Raw genomic sequence first — 17,762 nt, forward strand, 5'->3', positions numbered from 1 at the left:
TCACAGTCCTCCGAGAATCCTAAGCTTGACTGAAGTAACTACTGCTATGATGTTTAACTTCCTTGGTTTTTTAAATAAGAGAAGCTTCTATTATCGTACAAGGCAGGGTTGTTAGGAAACCCCAGCTGACCCTACCTGTTTGTTTGTGTTCAACCCACCTAGAACCACAGCCCACTGGAGATACCTGAATTTATCTACAGGTCTTACATTATACTTAAAGCCTATTTTTAATAAAGTATGTTTCAGAGACAAATAAGACTGGCCAAATTCTGAATTAAATAAATAAAAAAATACAATTCACTTGTTGGGAGTAGGGGGAATGGAGAAGGGGTATTAAATTCCCAACACTGTTTTCTTGTTTTGTTTTTTTTTTGAGCCAAAGAATATACAAATAAGTTGATAGATGGGGAGCTTATTCTGGGAAGTTATTAGCTATGATAAGCTAAAGTGGAACATGGGATATTTAATAAGTTTTATAAGTAGGCTTGAGAGAATACTATGGTTCTGAGACCAAGCAGCTCTTATGAAGGGAGCATTTAGTTCTCCAAGGAGACTCAGTTCTCTGCTTTGGTTCCCATTCATTAAATAAATAACAGCCTAAAATTAGTATATAATTTAGAAATTTAATTCTCTTCAAGAGATGCTTATTAACTTTGATAACAATAGCTATTAAAAAGGGGTATAAGACTAACGTCAATTGATTATAAAATTATTCTCACGAAATGTTTCTATTAACACTTCTAGAATGAGAGGCTTCCGCACCACAGTCACAGTCTATAGGATACATCTAGGTCCAGAATGATGTCCTGAAGTCTGAATGGTTTGATTCTTATTTTTAATTAGCAATTCCTTTGTTCTGCGCTAGATGCTCCACTGACACTCTAGTGAAAACTGGTTGAAATTAATGGAATCATGGCATTTGGACTAAGAAAACTAAGGCTGCCCAAGCAGAGGGCACCCAAGAGTAAGAGAAAATTATTTGGATAGGCAAAGACCCTGAAATAGCCAATACTTACTCAGAAATATTTTGGCTAAGTTTCCAGAGGGACCCATCCCAGAAGACCTGTAGGTGTTCCTTGAACAATAGTAAATGTGCTAAATCTGCTATACCAAACAGATCTACCTGAAATCACAAAAAGCACCATCAGCTAAAATAATTCTCTGCTACTATCATGGCAATCTATTTATGTAGAAAGTTGAAAGTTATTATAGTGTTTATCTTATGACATACATTTTAGTAGACTGTTCCCTACCCTTACCATAAAGGGAGAAGCTCCCCAAAGAAGTGATCAATAGAGCTAACTCTAGGAATTATCCTTAAGAACAAAAGATGAGAACAAATTATCCTGAAGAACAAAAATATACGGACTGTCAAATTCAAATTTGTAGACCTACTGAATGTGCATGGACTCTAGCTGTGATCTAAACGTGGTCCACATGACTAGTTCAAGTTCATGATACATTTTCAATCAGCAAATGCCAAACATCCAGAGATGAGTCAGAAGGGGTTTTGTATATAATGCTACCATACAAAGCACTTTACACTTGTAATGTTCTTTTTATATACATTATTTCATTTAATCCTCGCAACAATTCTGATACACACAGAGCAGATTGTTATCCTTATTTTACAAAGATTACAGAAAATTACTTACAAAAGATCACACAGATGAGTGATGGAAATGGCCCTGACACTTAGGTTACTGAGTTAGTCATGTGTCTGCACGTGTATGTGTACAGTCTTCAATGCTGTGACAGAAAAATGGTATATTTTGCTTGACTTGGTGAAATTTGAAAACTAGGTCATCTATTCCAGGGGAGACAATATCAGTAAACACTAGCTTTCATGGTTTATCTATGGAAGAAAGAGATTAAGAAACCCTCTCCATATTTGCTCAGGCTTGTTTTACACTTACCTGGTAGGGAGAAGAACAGTTAGCCAGGATCTTTTGTCCTTCCAGGATGTGTACAGTCCGAAAGCCACTGAGGATAAAAACATCAGGCTGCACCTTGAGGTCAACACTGTAGGAAAAGTCCACTATCTTCAAAGCTTGATCGTTCTTATTATAATCATAGGGATCGTGGATTCTAAGCCCAGATTTAAGAGAAAGAGATAATAAAAATAGGCCATGAAAGAAGCTGCAGAGCTGCTCTTTAAAAAAAAGAGGAAAAAAAAAAGAAAAAAAAAAGGTATTGCAGGTGCATCTTAGCTATGCCAACAGCTCCCTCCAGTGGTTAACTATGAAAATGCAACTGTAAGAGCAGTGGCGGTGTCCAGCTAAGGGGGGAATGTTGAGATTAGCCTAGTGACACAAGGATATCTAAACCATAATGTACAGCCACCACAAAACATTTATCATATTATATTTATTACATAAAACAAGTACTGGAAGTAGAGTACAAGCCTCTGTCTTATACTAGACACATTAATATGAACAACAGCAATGATTTACACACTGATGAGAATTATGGAAGAAATTAAGCTTTTACAGATGTCATAGCCTTTCTTGTTCACTACTATAGATTAGGCTTTCCAAGTGTCATTCAGATTCCTCCTTCTCAGAGTTTAACTGAAATAACAATAAGGCTGTTTTTGTGTAAGATGCCACCTATACTGTAAACTATCCTGTTTTTATTAAACTAACACCATATTCTCTCTTACTCTTATCTGTAATGCCAACCGTTATTTACTAACCCCCAAAACAAACAAACAAAAGAAAACCTAATAACAATAACTCACTACTAATTATATTTTCCTTGGGTTTACCTATCCCATGCAATAAAGCTACTCTCCAAGGAGACATATAACTATTTATGTGAGAGAAAAGAATGAATTATTTTTGTGTTCCTTGTCTCTGCTTTCCTCAGTTTCCTCAAATCCCTGATTAGTATCAGTGATAGATGCTATATTTTTAAATACAGGGTTTGACTAATCCCATCACATACCTCCACAGCACAGAATGATATATTTTACTTTAAAATTTACAATTGCTCCCATTTTTCCATAGCACAAGATACAACATTTTTTGGCCATCATAAAACTATTTATTTGCCGCTCTGTGTTCACCCCTTGCATTTGATGGCTAAACGGGGTTTAATTTGAACACTAAGCCCTTTTTCTTGGCATAGTTTGCATTTGCACTCTGGTTTAGCCACTTCTCTTGGCAATTACCTCAATTTGGCCTGACTTAAGCTTTGGTTTTGAAACTGAGAAGTGCCCTGGTTTTGCTAGCATCCTCCCTCAATCCGCACTGGCCCCACACAAAGAAAGACTACACAATCTATTTCACAGTCCTCCAAATCTTCATATTTTATATATCTTCTTGCCAGGAATCATCACAATACTCAGAGTGGTCAATTTTTTTTTCTGAATTAATGTATTTCCTCAATGTATTTTTTTCTTTGAACTCTTTTAAACTATTCCCCTTGATTATTGACTTTTAGATAGCAAATACTTTAACATACTGTGTTCCTCAATATGGCATTTATCGAGAGGCAAAAGGAAATGGAAACTGTCCATATTTTAAGAGAAAGTTGACAGAATTTTAAGAGAATGAAAAGGACCAACCTGTTTCTAAGAATCAGACTCCTCGGACTCAAGTCACCATGGATTATTTCTGCTCTGTGTAATTTCTCCACTATTGTCAAAAGGTTATAAATAACCAACACTATTATTTCATGGGTAATAAGTTCACTGTGTTCAAGAAGATCCTAGAAACAAAGGACAGAAAATTCACTATTTCTTAAGTTGCGGTGACTGTACTTACCCTCAATACCTTGCCACCTGCCGCTTTGTACTCCTTGTTGCTCTCTACTAGGATCTGGCTCTTTCACAGGCTGGGTCTTTGTCCCAGTTCTAACAACACTGCTCTCCTCTAAGACTATAAGGATTTATTGAAATAAGGGATGAAGACCATTGAGGATTAGCCAGGCCCATAATAGGTGCTCTATAAATGGTAGTTTCAAAATACCCTCATTCCAACCTTTTTAGAAAATTCATATTACCATCAAAATATGCAACAACACCTCTTAAGAACATTCCAGGGGCACCTGGGTGGCTCAGTCAGTTGAGCGGCCAACTCTTGATTTTGACTCAGGTCATGATCTCAGGGTTCTGGGATCAAGCCCTGCATTAGACTCCGCACTCAGCACAGAGTCTGTCCCCCTCCCTCCCCCTCTGCTCCTCCCCCTTCCTTGGCATGCACATGCATGCACGCTCTCTCTCTCTCAAATAAATAAAATCTTAAAAAAAAAAAAAGAACATTCCTAAGAATAAAATGATATACTGTGTTTGGGTTCTAAAAATAATCTACTGGGGGACAGCATAGATAAAACAAGAGTAGCAAAAATAGACCATTCCTTATGTAAAGAGTTTGAAAGTTGCCACTCTGTCCTAACAAATAAAAAGCTGAACAGACTGAAAAATCAACTCTTCTAGGATCTGTAAGCATGGTGGTGGTGGTGGAGGGGGTTCCTCACACTTCTGTGAGTTTTATGTCTAGGAGCTAGATCAGGTTCTCACAGCAAATGTTGGAGAAAAATTCTCCTTGTGGTTCCAGAGGTGGAGGGAGAGAGGAACCATTTTGAAACAGGCCAGAGCACTCTGTTCTTAAAAAGCTCTGTCGTCAGGAGAAACTAGTTAACTGGAGCCTAACCTCCTAGAGTATTATCTGAGCCTACTTGACCTGGGGAAGGGAAATACCCAACTCCAGCCCACTCTTGCCATCATGTCCCACCTCAGGGAGGAGAAATACTTGTGAGGGGCACAGTCCAGAGGCATAGGCTCACTATAAAAGAACATAAAGCACAGAATTATGCAATGCTTTCCTTCCCTTCACACCTTATCACCACATTATTAAAGGCCTATTTATAGCAATTCCTTTTACCCAGTACTTCATGTCTGGCTATCAGGAAAAATTAGGGGCGCCTGGGTGGCTCAGTCAGTTAAGTGTTGCCTCTTGGTTTTGGCTCAGGTCATGATCTCATGGGTGGTGAGATGGAGCCCCGCCTCAGGCTCTGGGCTCAGCAGGGAGTCTGCTTGAGATTCTCTCCCTCTGCCCCTCCTCCCACTCACACACGTGCATGTGCTCTCTCTCAAATAAGTAAATCTTTAAAAAAGAAAAAGAAAAATTTTATGATACACTAAAAGTCCAAAAACACAATTCGCAGAGACAAAGCAAATATCAAAACCAGACATGGAAAGAATATTGGAATTATCACACCAGGAATTTAACATAAGAGTGGCCATGAGCCGATGATGAACACAGTTAGATGACTGGGTCATTGCACAATTCTGTCTATTTTTGTCCATGTTTGAAAACTGACATAATAGGGGTGCCTGCCTGGCTCAGTCAGTGGCCTCAGGGTCGTAAGTTCGAGCCCCATCTTTCTTGGGTATAGAGATTATGTAAATAAATAAATCTTTTAAAAAAAGAAAAGAAAAAGAAAATTGACATAATAAAAAGTTAAAAAAAAAAATACCAAAGAAGTTTTTGGCCAAAACAACTTGGGAAAGGAAAATGATCAATGCTTTTAGTTTATAATTTAGTTGGTCTATTTCTAGAAGGTTAACAGGAATTTTGCACTAAATTCCCTTGGTAAATGGAGCACAAATCTCTCTATTTAAGGACTCTATTTATATTATTCAAACCTGAAGGGTGAAGCAGTTTATATACTGGTGCCAAACAATACAACCATCTTGGTACTGGTAACAGCTGCACAGATGATCATACTCCTCATTTAAACGTTCCTTTAACTTGAGGTTGATATAAAAGTCCCATGGGACAGGTTGAGCTGATACCTGCAAAAAATTTTAAAAATAAGAGCTATTAGAATCTCTGATTATGGCTGGCAGGTTGAAAACATTCCCTCCAGCCTTTATGATACCCCAACAGAAATAATAGTAAAGGAATGTTTTAAAAGTCATAAATCTATAATAAAAAACACAGCAGCAACAAATTCTGGAAGCTGGAAAGAGAACAGTAAGAGGTAACAATCCACTTAGCTGACCCAAGGAAAGCTGATTCTAGCAGTAGAGAAAGCTGAGGGCAACCAAATTTACACTACAGGACCATCTTCCCACAGTATAAAACTGATGGCACCAATTACCTAGAGAAGGGTGGAGGTGGGGCTACCACAGGAGTGGTTGAACTGTATTAGGAGGAAGTTAAACCCCAGATTCCCCTGCCTCTCCTCCATTCTAGAAGACCAGAAGTTTACCCCTAGAAAGTATAAAGCAGAAGGGCTCTGGGCTAGAGGTCACCAGACACTGTTAACGGGGGTTGGGGGGAGTTTATACATCAAATGTTAAGATGCACCTGTCCGCCCCTCCACTCTCCAGACTAATTTTCCCACTTAGCTTCCAAGAAGCTAGCAACCAGGATTATATGCTCCAGAAAGGATGTTAGAAGTTTTCTCTGAAGGATCTGATCAGCTCAAAAGAAAAGACCTCAAAGATTGAGGCCTTTTATTGAATGGCTAAGCAAGATCTTCTTACAGTGAGGCCCAACAGCTATCCAGGTCCTGTATACACAGAGCTTTCAATTAGCTTTTAGAGTCCCACACTTAAATATGAATAGAGAGTCAAAGACTTGAAGAAAGCCTCTAATATGAAAGACAGAGCTCAAAACAGACAAAAGGAAACAGATGATGCAGGGAGAAAAAAGTTTAAAGCATCGTAAATGCACGCAGAGAAATAAAGAATATTCCATCTTTGAAATGAAGTGCAGAATGTTTTAAAGAAGAAAATTCTGAGAATAAAAAAGAGCTCTGGCAAATCAAATGCATGACAAAAGAAATGAAAAACCCAATAACAAGTCTGAAAATAAAGCTGACAAAACATTCCAGAAAGTAAAGCAAAAAGACAAAGAGAAAAGGAGAAAAAAAGATAAGATTTTTAAAGGATCTCTAAGATACCCCATATCCTAATAAAAGGAATTCTAGAAGGAGAGAACAGAAGACTGAAAAGAAGAAATAATTTATTCTTTGAAGAAAATTTCTCAAAACTGAAGGAGTTTCCACATTGAAATGGCCATCCAGTGTCTAGCATATGGGCAATAATAGATTTTTACCAAAACATGTATTTGTGGAATTTCAGAATACTGGGGACAATTCTGGGGATAAACAGAAGAAGATTCTACAAGGATTCAGGGAGAGGGAAAAATAGTCTTACACAAAAAATGGCAAAAGACTTTAAAAAGAAAGGCCACAAGCCAAAAGATAATAAACCTTACCTTCAAAATTCCAAGGAAAAAAAGTTTTGAACCTAGAATTCTAATATCCAGCCAAACTACCAATCAAGTAAAGATGTGGAATAAAAAATTTTCTGACATGAAAGGTTTCAAAAAAATTTATATCCCATGCATCCTTTCTCGGGAGGCTACTAAAATATGAGGGCTTAAACCAAAAAGAAATAAAAATGGGAGCCAATATTACTGGGCGTCTAACATAAGAAAGAGGTAATGTGATTCCCTAGGATAATGGTGAATGGAAATGTCAAAAGGTGTGTGTGTGTGTGTGTGTGTGTGTGTGTGTGTGTGTCCCAGAATGTAATCTGTCCAGATTGGAGCAGGCCAGAAAATTTCAGGATATTTCCTCAAAAAGACAGAATTAATAGAATATTTAGTATGTTTGGACATATTAAGAGATTTACATGATTGCCTCTCCTTTTTGATATCTGATCCTGGCACAAAATGCTGAGTGATTTTTTGATGTCTCACCGACTTTTCTATCAAGAAGCTTATGGACTATTCAAAGGATTTGATGGTACCATGGGGCCATAGTTACTGCTTCAACCCACATTATTTTTTTAAAAGGTAACTGAAATGACAAAGAATCAGTCCCACCTTTATTATGGTTAACTCTGCAGAGTTTCTTGGTGTCACCCAGAATAATCTGTAATCTTCACATATTAGGTATTCTTGTTTAATGCAATAATCTTCATTACCTGTTGAGAAGGTTTGATTCCATTTAAAAATCACTGTGAATATGTACAGCCCCTTAGCTTTTACCTCCTGGTTTAAGGGCTAAAGGTACTTTATATCTGCCAGTGAGCAGTCAGTTAGAATACTTTTCAAAATCATTTGTTAAAAGTTGAAAGAGGGGAAGACAGACTCCATATTGTTACCGGGACATGAACTTATCAATGTGTCAACCTCTATAATCTGTTTCTTTTTCATTTGTCTTTTTACATGAGTTTTTTTGTTTTGTTTTAATTAAGTAAACTCTACCCCCAATGTGGGGCTCGAACTTACGACCCTGAGATCAAGAGTTGCATGCTCTACTGATTGAGCCAGCCAGGTGACCCTATAATGCTATTTCTTCTAATCTAAAAATACTTACTGTGCTCAAGCAACAAGCTCAAGTACAAATAATCACTTACTTGTATAGTGTCATACAAAAAAAAACCCCATTCGTTCAATGATACTTACCCAATTCAATTTCCTTTTCTATTTCCAACTTAGGCATTGGTCTATCTTCTATAAAAAACTCTGCAGAGGCCCTCAGCTCCATTAGAGATTTTAGTAGTTGTCTGCGATACTGTGGACACCAGGGTGACTGAGTAGGGTTGTCTGGGGGGAAAAAAAAGTTAAAAAACCCATCACCCCCCAAACCTAAAATGGGTGTTATAATCAGAGGAGAGGAAAAAACACAAGACTGCACAATCAACACGGCTAACCTAACAAAACTCATCTACTTCAGGTCTTTATGGTGTTCAGTTAATACTGATTCATTCTAGAAATTGCACAACTTATGGGAACTTTTCTAGAGAAAAAAACCACATAGCTCAGTTTGCTGAGATAAATAAGTGTTCAGTAGACATGGAGGTAGAGGTTTGCTTACAAGTGGTATGTATGAAGCTACCTGCAGTCTCATTAGTAAGCTCCAGTTTCTCAGGAATTTGAAGACATCTGATGGAGGAGGAACTTGTAACTGAGGCAGAAGACCCTGAGAGCCCAGAGGACTGTGTGGCTTCGCGGCTGTCTTCAATAATTGGGCTGAAAGAACCACAAATAAGTCAGTCCTCATAGGGATAACAGATTATCACTTTATCTTTGTTATTTTATTTTATTTGATATTCATTAGTCTAATTTTCAAAGTCTATTATCTTCCTGAAACAGATATAGATTCATAATCAGAATTTATCTACCCTGGTTGACAGGCAATGCTCAGCATTAGATTTTCTAAATTTATGCTTTATTTACCTAATCTATAGCAAATGCCTAATCTACATCTATTCTAAACTACTGAGAAACATTGACTAAGATACTTTTTTCTTGTTTATCCTTTCTCTAGACATTTTACTCTTTAATTAAGAAAAGATCAAGAAAGAAAAAGGGAAACCCAAATCACTCAAGGTGAATACATGCTAAGCAAATGTGATAAAAAGTTTATTGGACAAAAATTTGAAAATGCAGTTTTAAAAGCACAAATTGGCAAATTAAAGAATATTCCTAAAACCAACATTCATTTAGCCAACTTTTAAATATATAGATTCTATGCGATTCCTTCATACCATTCTTTATTCATTTCCACCTCTCCATTAAAAGAGACTTTATTTTTTTTTAAAGATTTTATTTAGGGGCACCTGGGTGGCTCAGCCATTAAACGTCTGCCTTCGGCTCAGGTAATGATCTCAGGGTCCTGGTATCGAGCCCTGCATTGGGCTCCCTGCTCGGCGGGAAGCATGCTTCTCCCTCTCTCACTCCCCTTGCTTGTGTTCCCTCTCTCATTGTCTCTCTCTCTGTCAAATAAATAAGTAAACTCTTTAAAAAAAATAAAGATTTTATCCATCTATTTATTTATTTATTTTTGAGAGAGAGAGAGAGCAGGGGGAGGGGCACAGGCAGAGGGAGAATCTCAGGCAGACTTCACACTAAGCATGGAGCCTGACCCGGGGCCTGATCTCATGACCCTGAGATCATAACCTGAGCTGAAATCAAGAGTCGGATACTTAACTGACTGAGCCACCCAGGCGCCCCTAAAAGATACTTTAAAAAAGTACACTTCTGGGCACCTGGGTGGCTCAGTGGGTTAAGCTTCTGCCTTCAGCTCAGGTCATGATCCCAGGGTCGTGGGATCGAGTCCCACATCCGGCTCCCTGCTTAGCAGGGACTCTGCTTCTCCCTCTGCCCCACCCCACCCCCTCCGCCCCAAGCTCATGATCTCTCTCTCTCTCTCAAATAAATAAAATCTTAAAAAAAAAAAAAAAAAAAGTACACTTCTAGTTGCCTATCTGAAATTAGTATCAAGCTATTTTACCATTATTTAAAATTTAATATTAAAGGAAAAATAAAATGCCCCCTGTCTCCCCATCAGGTATACTTTGCCAAGTTTTCTCAAAGACACCAGAATCCTCCGGGGGCTCTCAGTCTCATAACCATCAAAATTTACTTCTTCTAACCCTCATACTCAAATCAATTAGCAAATCCCACCACCACTTTATCAGGGGGAGTCCTACTGTCATGTAAAGCACTTAGCACGGTACCTGGCAGGTAGTGAGAACCTGATAAATGATCGCTCTGACAAGCACACACAGAATAAGAGATCACTCAAACAATCTGGTTTGTGAAACCTACAATCACCTGAGCTTCTTGACGCTGAGAGTTGGATTGTAGATGGTGCCACAAGCAGTCTGCTGGTCCTCAGAGATCTTCACATCTAGATCCTCCTCCTGCAGCAGTCTCTCAGGATCAGAAGGGAGATCCTTCAAGGACACTATCTCATGAAAAGGAGTGGATACAAAACGAGCTGCTCTGGCGAAGTCACAAGTGTCTTCTGGGTTAGGACATATAGTTACATTCCTGAAACCTGTGATAATAGCATCCTCACTCAAGGGCTCAATTCCTGTAAATTCATCCTGAAATAAAAAACACATAAAGTTTAGCTGAAATATTTCAGTGAGAATATGGAGGACCTACGTTTTTTACTCAGAGAGACAAACATTAGATAAGTGATTTTCAACATAGGGTACAGAAGTAGCATATTAGAATCTCTAGGAAAGATAATTTTAAAAAGCACATCATAATATCTGAGGAAAAAGTTTTATATCATGAAAATAGCAAACTATGTATTATCAAAAATATATACTATGAGGGTTCTCCAAAGGAAAAATACTGGATAATGATTTTTTGCCCAACCAATTTCACCTAAGAACTAGAGGAATAATATTTTTCTTCTGGCTTTGACCTAGAAAATGTTCTGATAATCTGCTATCCTCCTAGCTTTTAAGTTTTCTTCTACACCAAATATTGAATTTTTATTTTATTTCTTAAAGATAATTCACAGTCACGGTAGAAAATATGGAATACAAAGTATAAAAAAATGGAAAAATTTTAAAATATTCCTTTGTCTTTCAAAGATTTATTTATTTATTTTAGAGACCGTGTATGTGCAAGCAGGGGAAGGGGCAAAGGGAGAGAGAGAATCTCAAGCACACTCCCTGGATGAACGTGGAGCCTGACACAGGAGGCTCCATCCCAGGATCCCGAGATCATGACCTCAGCTGAAATCAGGAGTCAGACACTTAACTGAATCAGCCACCCAGACACTTAACTGAATCAGCCACCCCTTTGTCTTTCAAAGTAATACATGTTGGGGCGCCTAGGTGGCTCAGTCGTTAAGTGTCTGCCTTTGGCTCAGGTCATGATCCCAGAGTCCTGGGATCAAGCCCCGCATCGGGCTCCCTGCTCTGCGGGAAGCCTGCTTCTCCCTCTCCCACTCCCCCTGCTTGTGTTCCCTCTCTCGCTGGGTCTCTCTCTGTCAAAATAAAATAAAATAAAATCTTTAAAAAAAAACAAAAAACAAAAAACAAAGTAATACATGTATATGGTTTAAAAAGTCAACTAGTTGAAAAGGATATATAGTGAAAAAGTCTCCCTCTGGCACTTGACCCCCATCTCCCCTCCAATTACTATTCCCCAGAGGCAACGGTTGTTACCATACATATCTGGTAGGTTACATGCATACATTTAATCGCATATACTTTAAAAAGGGGTTTTAGGGCCATTTGGCTGGCTCAGTTGGTGGAGCACGTGACTCTTGGTCTTGGGGTCATGAGTTCAAGCTCCGTGTTGCGTGTGGAGCCTACTTAAAAAAAATAAATAAATAAAAAATAAATAAGGGGTTTTATAACAAGTAAAATTATAGCATATACGCTAGTATATTTTGGCTATTATAAATAATGTTGCTGTGATCATTCATGTACAGTATTTTTAAAAATGTAAACATGTTTTTAATTGTCTTGGATATATACCTAGGAGAGAATTGCTAGGTCATACATATGGTAACTCTATGTTTAACATTTTGAGAGACTACCAAGCTGTTTTCCAAAGTGGCTGCACCATTTTATAATCCTACCAGCACTGTATGAGGGTTCTAATTTCTCCACATCCTCACCAACATTTGTTATTTTCTTTGATTATAGCCATCACAGTGCATGTGAAGTAGTATCTCACTGTGGTTGTGGATCTACATTCTCTAATGAATAATGACGTTAAGCATCTTTTCATGTGCTTAAATTTTAAGCCAGTGTTTTTATTTTTATTTATTTATTTATTTTTAAGATTTTATTTATTTATTCGACAGAGAGAGCGCGCGCACAAGTAGGCAGAGTGACAGGCAGAGGGAGAAGCAGACTCCCTGCCGAGCAGAGAGGCCAAAGCGGGACTCGATCCCAGGACCCTAGGATCATGACCCGAGCCAAAGGCAGACGCTTAACTGACTGAACCACCCAGGTGCCCCAAGCCAGTGATTTTAATTTTAACCCTAACTTTATGAGAACTGAATGAAACAATTCATCGGTCTGCTTATATTAACTTAGGAATACTGTTCCTTACACAAACATCTGGAGACACATCCTCATTTGAGTTGATGCTTTCTGAAGCTTTGAGAATTGCAAAGGGTCTTCGTTGGGCTAAAACCCGTGGGGGATCTGCAGGATGACTGGAAAAAAACATACCCCACTTATTTTTCTGTTCACATAGATAACAGTAACCCTTATTGCATCCTCATTTATAATAATAGAAGACTTTTAAGTATCAAAACAAAACAAAAAACTTCAAACCTGGTATTTTTTTTGTCTGAAAGAAGAAACTCATCAAAAATGGAGAAAGGTATACTGGGACCTATAGAAAAAGAGAACAGATTTATGCTCCTAAGAGTAAATGCCTATTTTTCAAGACATCTAGGTCAATTAATATTTTGTGCTGTTTGGAAGCAGAAAGGTAACCTGTTCTTTATAATGAACAATTTCAAACATATAAAAGTAGACATCATTTAATAAGTTATCTAAACATGGATGACTGTGTCTCATCTTTCTTTATTCCCCACCACTACCACTACTTTCCAAACCCAACCCAACTCTGAATTATCTTAAAGCAAATCTAAGACATCATATCATTTCATTTGTAAATATTTCAGGATGTAATTCTAAAAGAGAGAGACTCGTTCAAAAAAGCATAATCTCAAAACATAACCATACCTATAGGATTAATAATTTCTGAGTATAATATCTTCAATCAGAAGACTCATATTTTACCAAAATTATTTAGAAAGTTTGAATTGGGAATGCAGATTCATATACTGTGACTGGTTGAAATACCTCCTAAATCACTTTGATTCTATAGGGTTTGTTGTTGTTTTAGTAATTTTCTGTTGAAGAAACTGGGTTGTTTGCCCCATAATGGTGGATTTTTTGCCAATTACATCTTCCTATGTTGTTTAACATGTTCCTCCATGCTTTGTATTTCCTATAAATTGGTGGTAAGAGTTAGAGGTTTAATCAGATTCTATTTAATTTGTTTTCAACTACTACTAGGTAGATATTCATGTCTTTACCACTTTTAACGTATTTTTAAATGAAGAGAATAAATTTGGGGCACCTGGGTGGCTCAGTTGGTTAGGCGTCTGCCTTCGGCTCAGGTCATGATCCCAGAATCCTGGGGTCGAGCCCTGCATTGGGCTCCCTGCTCCATGGGGAGCTGGGGAGCCTGCTTCTCCCTCTCCCTCTGCCTGCCACTCCCCCTGCTTGCTCTCTCTGTCAAATAAATAAAATCTTAAAAAAAAAAAAAAGAATAGATTTGAGTATAAATACCTCTAGTTTTGGTTTTTTTTTAAGATTTTATTTTATTTTACTTATTTTATTTGAGAGAGAGAGAGAGGGCACAAGCAGGGGGAGCGGCAGTGGGAGAAGCAGGCTCCCCGCTGAGCAGGGAGCCCGATGCGGGGCTCGATCCCAGGACCCTAGGATCATGACCTGAGCTGAAGGCAGACGCTTAACCGTCTGAGCCACCCAGGTGCCCCTAAATAGCTTTAGTTTTAGACATTTTTTCTTTCTTCTGAAAAACTACTTTCTTGGCTGCTGGATACTACTGATAGGTTTAACTCAGTGTACACTGCTAAGGTGGAAGATAGTATTTGGTAGTTAATATAAATTTAAATTTACATTTAAACTAAACATTTCAAAGCACTGAGGAATCTTACAAAAACACTCTTTTAAATGCCTATCCTATCTCAAATCATATGCTTAACTGAATTCCATGATTCAAAGATACGATAAGATCTTAGTTCCCCTCTGTCTTCTTACAACTCCCTTTACCATAATTAAGAAAAATATTTACCACATATTACATAATGTGTTTGTTACTGGTAAGTTTTTCATGACATTATCAAATATAACTCACCTTTAGAATGAGGTTCTTGCCAAAAGTTTTCTGCAAGTGAAGTCTCCCTGTAAAGAAACTTGTTTTAAAATATGTCCTAAGTACCCACAAAAAGAATTATTTAATTCTTATAAGTACAAGAGGCTTTTTCATTAAATATAATCTTCTTCACTCTAGATAAAAAAAAATTCTAGTACTGTCAATCCAAATTCTTTAAGAAGATCGAACCTTCAGTCATTAAAATTGTTATAGAAGTATATTTGATAATAGATGTTATAACATTAACAGTATAAGCGATGGCAAACTCTCATTTTTATCAAATAAAACAAAAAACAGAACACATAAGGATATACATATGTTAATAACAGTAATCACTTGGTGGTAAAAATGGGTGGTTTTATCTTTAAAAAATTATATTTGAGGAGTGACTGGGTGGCTCAGTCGGTTAAGCCTCTGACTCTTGATCTCGGTTCTGGTCTTAATCTCAGGGTCGTGAGGTCAAGCCCCATGTTGGGCTCCATGCTGGGCGTGAAGACTACTTTAAAAAAATTTGTTTTTAATTTAAAAATTGTATTTGATTGTTTCTGTAAGAAACATGTATTTTTTTTAACAGAAAAATGTCAGTACCCTGTCTTACCTCATCAGTATCAGAGCTTATGTTGTGACAGAGACTTGCAAACATTGTCTTAATATTATAAAAGACTTCAAGTCATTAGAGTCAAAGGTTGGTTTTAAGTGCCCTCCTATAAGAATCATCCCTCCCACCAATGCAGTCCTACCTGGCACAAGAGTTTACTGGACAAACAGAATTGGATAGAGCCATTCCTGGTATTTCCTGAGACTCTGAAGCAATTTGCAGTTCAGCTGTCTCCTTTGTAGGCATCTTCTCTTCTTGCTATTTGCATTAAAGAAACAAAATCAATGTGTCCCTCCTATCTAAAAAATCCTACCTATTTTCAAGCTTTAGTCCCAAAATTAGGTTTACTATACTCTTCGCCTAGATACCCACTAACCATATAAAATATCTATACTATAAAAGTTCTTTCTAATAATTTACATTCCTAGGATAAACCGTTTCTGTTGTACTCAACTGAGCAGTGCCAAGCATATACCAAATTTCTTTGGGTGACCCCATTTCAATGCAACATGACTAGAATAAAAAGCTAAAGTCCAGAAGTTATAAAACAACGGTTTAGAGTCTAACTAAGAAGTCAATAAATTGCATCACTTCTAGTGACACAAGTTCCATTTGAGGTCCCTTGTTAAATTACTTTCCTGCTGGACTTTGTTGCCACTAATAGCTATGAAACTACCAGAAACTCTGAATGGGAGTTGGGAGGATTTTTATCTTCTATGCTTTTATATTGTTTAAATTTGTTTCAATAAGTATAGTTTTCTGTATTAAAAAAAAGAGAAATGGGGGCATCTGGGTGGCACGGTTAAGCGTGTGACTCTTGGTTTCAGCTCAGGTCATGATCTCAGGGTGTGAGATGGAGCCCTGCATGACACCCTCTGCCCTTCTCCCTGCTTGCACACACTCTCCCTCTAAAATAAATAAATAAATCTTAAAAAAAAAAAAAAAAAAAAAAACGAGAGAGAGAAATGACCTGATCACCCATTCTTTCTCGCTGAGTAGTTTGAATTTCTTTCAGCTTCTTCTCCATCTCTTCAATCTGTTTCTGCATTTCTGCTCTCTTCTCTGCACTGGTCAGTAGCTCAGCTAGAAACAGTAAGGTTGGCTAATGCATTACTCCTTATAGCAATTTATTCTGTCAAAAACTGTCTTTGGAGCTCATGGCTTCAACATACATGCTAATATTACAGATGAGAATAATATAAATGGAGCAAAGTCCTCTACTTGAGGTCTAGGTCTCTATTCTTTCATTTATTTAATCAATAAGAACCAGAATATCTATGATGTGCCAAGAACAATTCGGAGCATTTACATGTCAGTGGTGCATAATACAAAGTCCTTAGTCATGTGACCCTAACATTCAATTTGGGGAAGACACACAAATTAATAAGAAAATCAGTGTTAAAAATAAAATACGGGGGGCACCTGGGTGGCTCAGTCGATTGAGCATCTGCCTTCGGCTCAGGTCATGGTCCCAGCGTCCTGGGATGGAGCCCCGCATCGGGCTCCCTGCTCCGCGGGGAGCCGCTTCTCCCTCCCCCTCTGTCTCCCAGCTCTTGCTCTCACTCTCTATCTCAAATAAATAAATAAAATAAAATAGGTGATGTGAGAATGTGTGACTGAGTAGGAGGATGGAGGTCAAGAGCTACTTAAGACAGGTGAGCAGGGAAGATCATTTTAAGAGAGGGACATTCATAAGGTTGTAACCCGAATGACAAGGAGCCAGTCATATAAAGATCTGGGGAAAGATTCTAGGCCAGAGCTGGCACAAAGGCTTTAATGCAGGAACAAGGCCACTGTGCTCAAGAGTGAGTTCCAGAGAAGGCCAGTATGACTGTAGCAAAGTAAGAGGGAGAAAAGTAAAAGATGAGGTTGGAGAGGTAGGCAGGAGCCAAGGCATGGGTGGGTAGAGTTCGTACTGCATGGTAAGACAATGAGAAAACACTGAAGAATTTTAAGTAAAGTAATGATAGGACCTGGACTTTTTATAAAGATCATCTGCTATGAGCAAAATGGACTGTAGTAAGGCCAGACTGAAGTTTGCAGAAAGTCTAGCTGCAGTAGTCTACCTAAAAGATGGCAGTTTGGATTAATGAGAATGGTGATAAATGAAAGATCTGGGAAATTTTTTGGTGGTACAGTTGATAGGCTTATTCATTAGATGTGGGAGAATGGTACAGAAAGAGGGATCAGAGATGACTTATGGGGTTTTTTGGCTTGAACCAACTGGGTGCATGGTGTTCCCTTTTACTGAAATGGGTAAGCCTGTGGTATGTGTTGGGGTGTGGTTTTTGGCAGAAATCAGTAATTCTGTTCTGGCTATGTTGAGTTTAAAATGTCTGTCGGAATAGCCAATAGATATAGGTAACTAAATAGGAGTCTGGAGTTCAGGTGAAATGTCAGGGATAGAGATATAAATTTGAGAGTCCCCAGCTTGTAAAGAGTATTTAATCCATTACCTAGTGATA

General features: G+C 38.0%; 1 protein-coding gene across 3 annotated transcripts in view; it reads right to left on the bottom strand.

Moving 5' to 3' along the window:
• Positions 1–17,762, bottom strand: part of BUB1B (BUB1 mitotic checkpoint serine/threonine kinase B) — a 55,217-nt gene that overhangs the window by 6,672 nt on the left and 30,783 nt on the right. For 2 of the 3 annotated variants that reach the window (XM_036110677.2, XM_036110675.2), the window contains exons 10-22: positions 16,268–16,380; positions 15,440–15,555; positions 14,682–14,728; positions 13,064–13,124; positions 12,837–12,942; positions 10,584–10,858; positions 8,842–8,996; positions 8,430–8,570; positions 7,845–7,945; positions 5,651–5,800; positions 3,569–3,711; positions 1,917–2,088; positions 1,017–1,123 (exon numbers count right to left, since the gene is read on the bottom strand). In XM_036110677.2, coding sequence (XP_035966570.1) covers positions 1,017–1,123; positions 1,917–2,088; positions 3,569–3,711; positions 5,651–5,800; positions 7,845–7,945; positions 8,430–8,570; positions 8,842–8,996; positions 10,584–10,858; positions 12,837–12,942; positions 13,064–13,124; positions 14,682–14,728; positions 15,440–15,555; positions 16,268–16,380 — 1,687 coding nt within the window. The remainder of the gene's footprint in view (positions 1–1,016; positions 1,124–1,916; positions 2,089–3,568; positions 3,712–5,650; positions 5,801–7,844; positions 7,946–8,429; positions 8,571–8,841; positions 8,997–10,583; positions 10,859–12,836; positions 12,943–13,063; positions 13,125–14,681; positions 14,729–15,439; positions 15,556–16,267; positions 16,381–17,762) is intronic. The other variant, XM_036110676.2, reaches the window with a different exon arrangement.

The sequence above is a fragment of the Halichoerus grypus genome, chromosome 8 (genome assembly GCF_964656455.1).
Source record: "Halichoerus grypus chromosome 8, mHalGry1.hap1.1, whole genome shotgun sequence".
Classification (NCBI taxonomy): Eukaryota; Metazoa; Chordata; class Mammalia; order Carnivora; family Phocidae; genus Halichoerus; species Halichoerus grypus.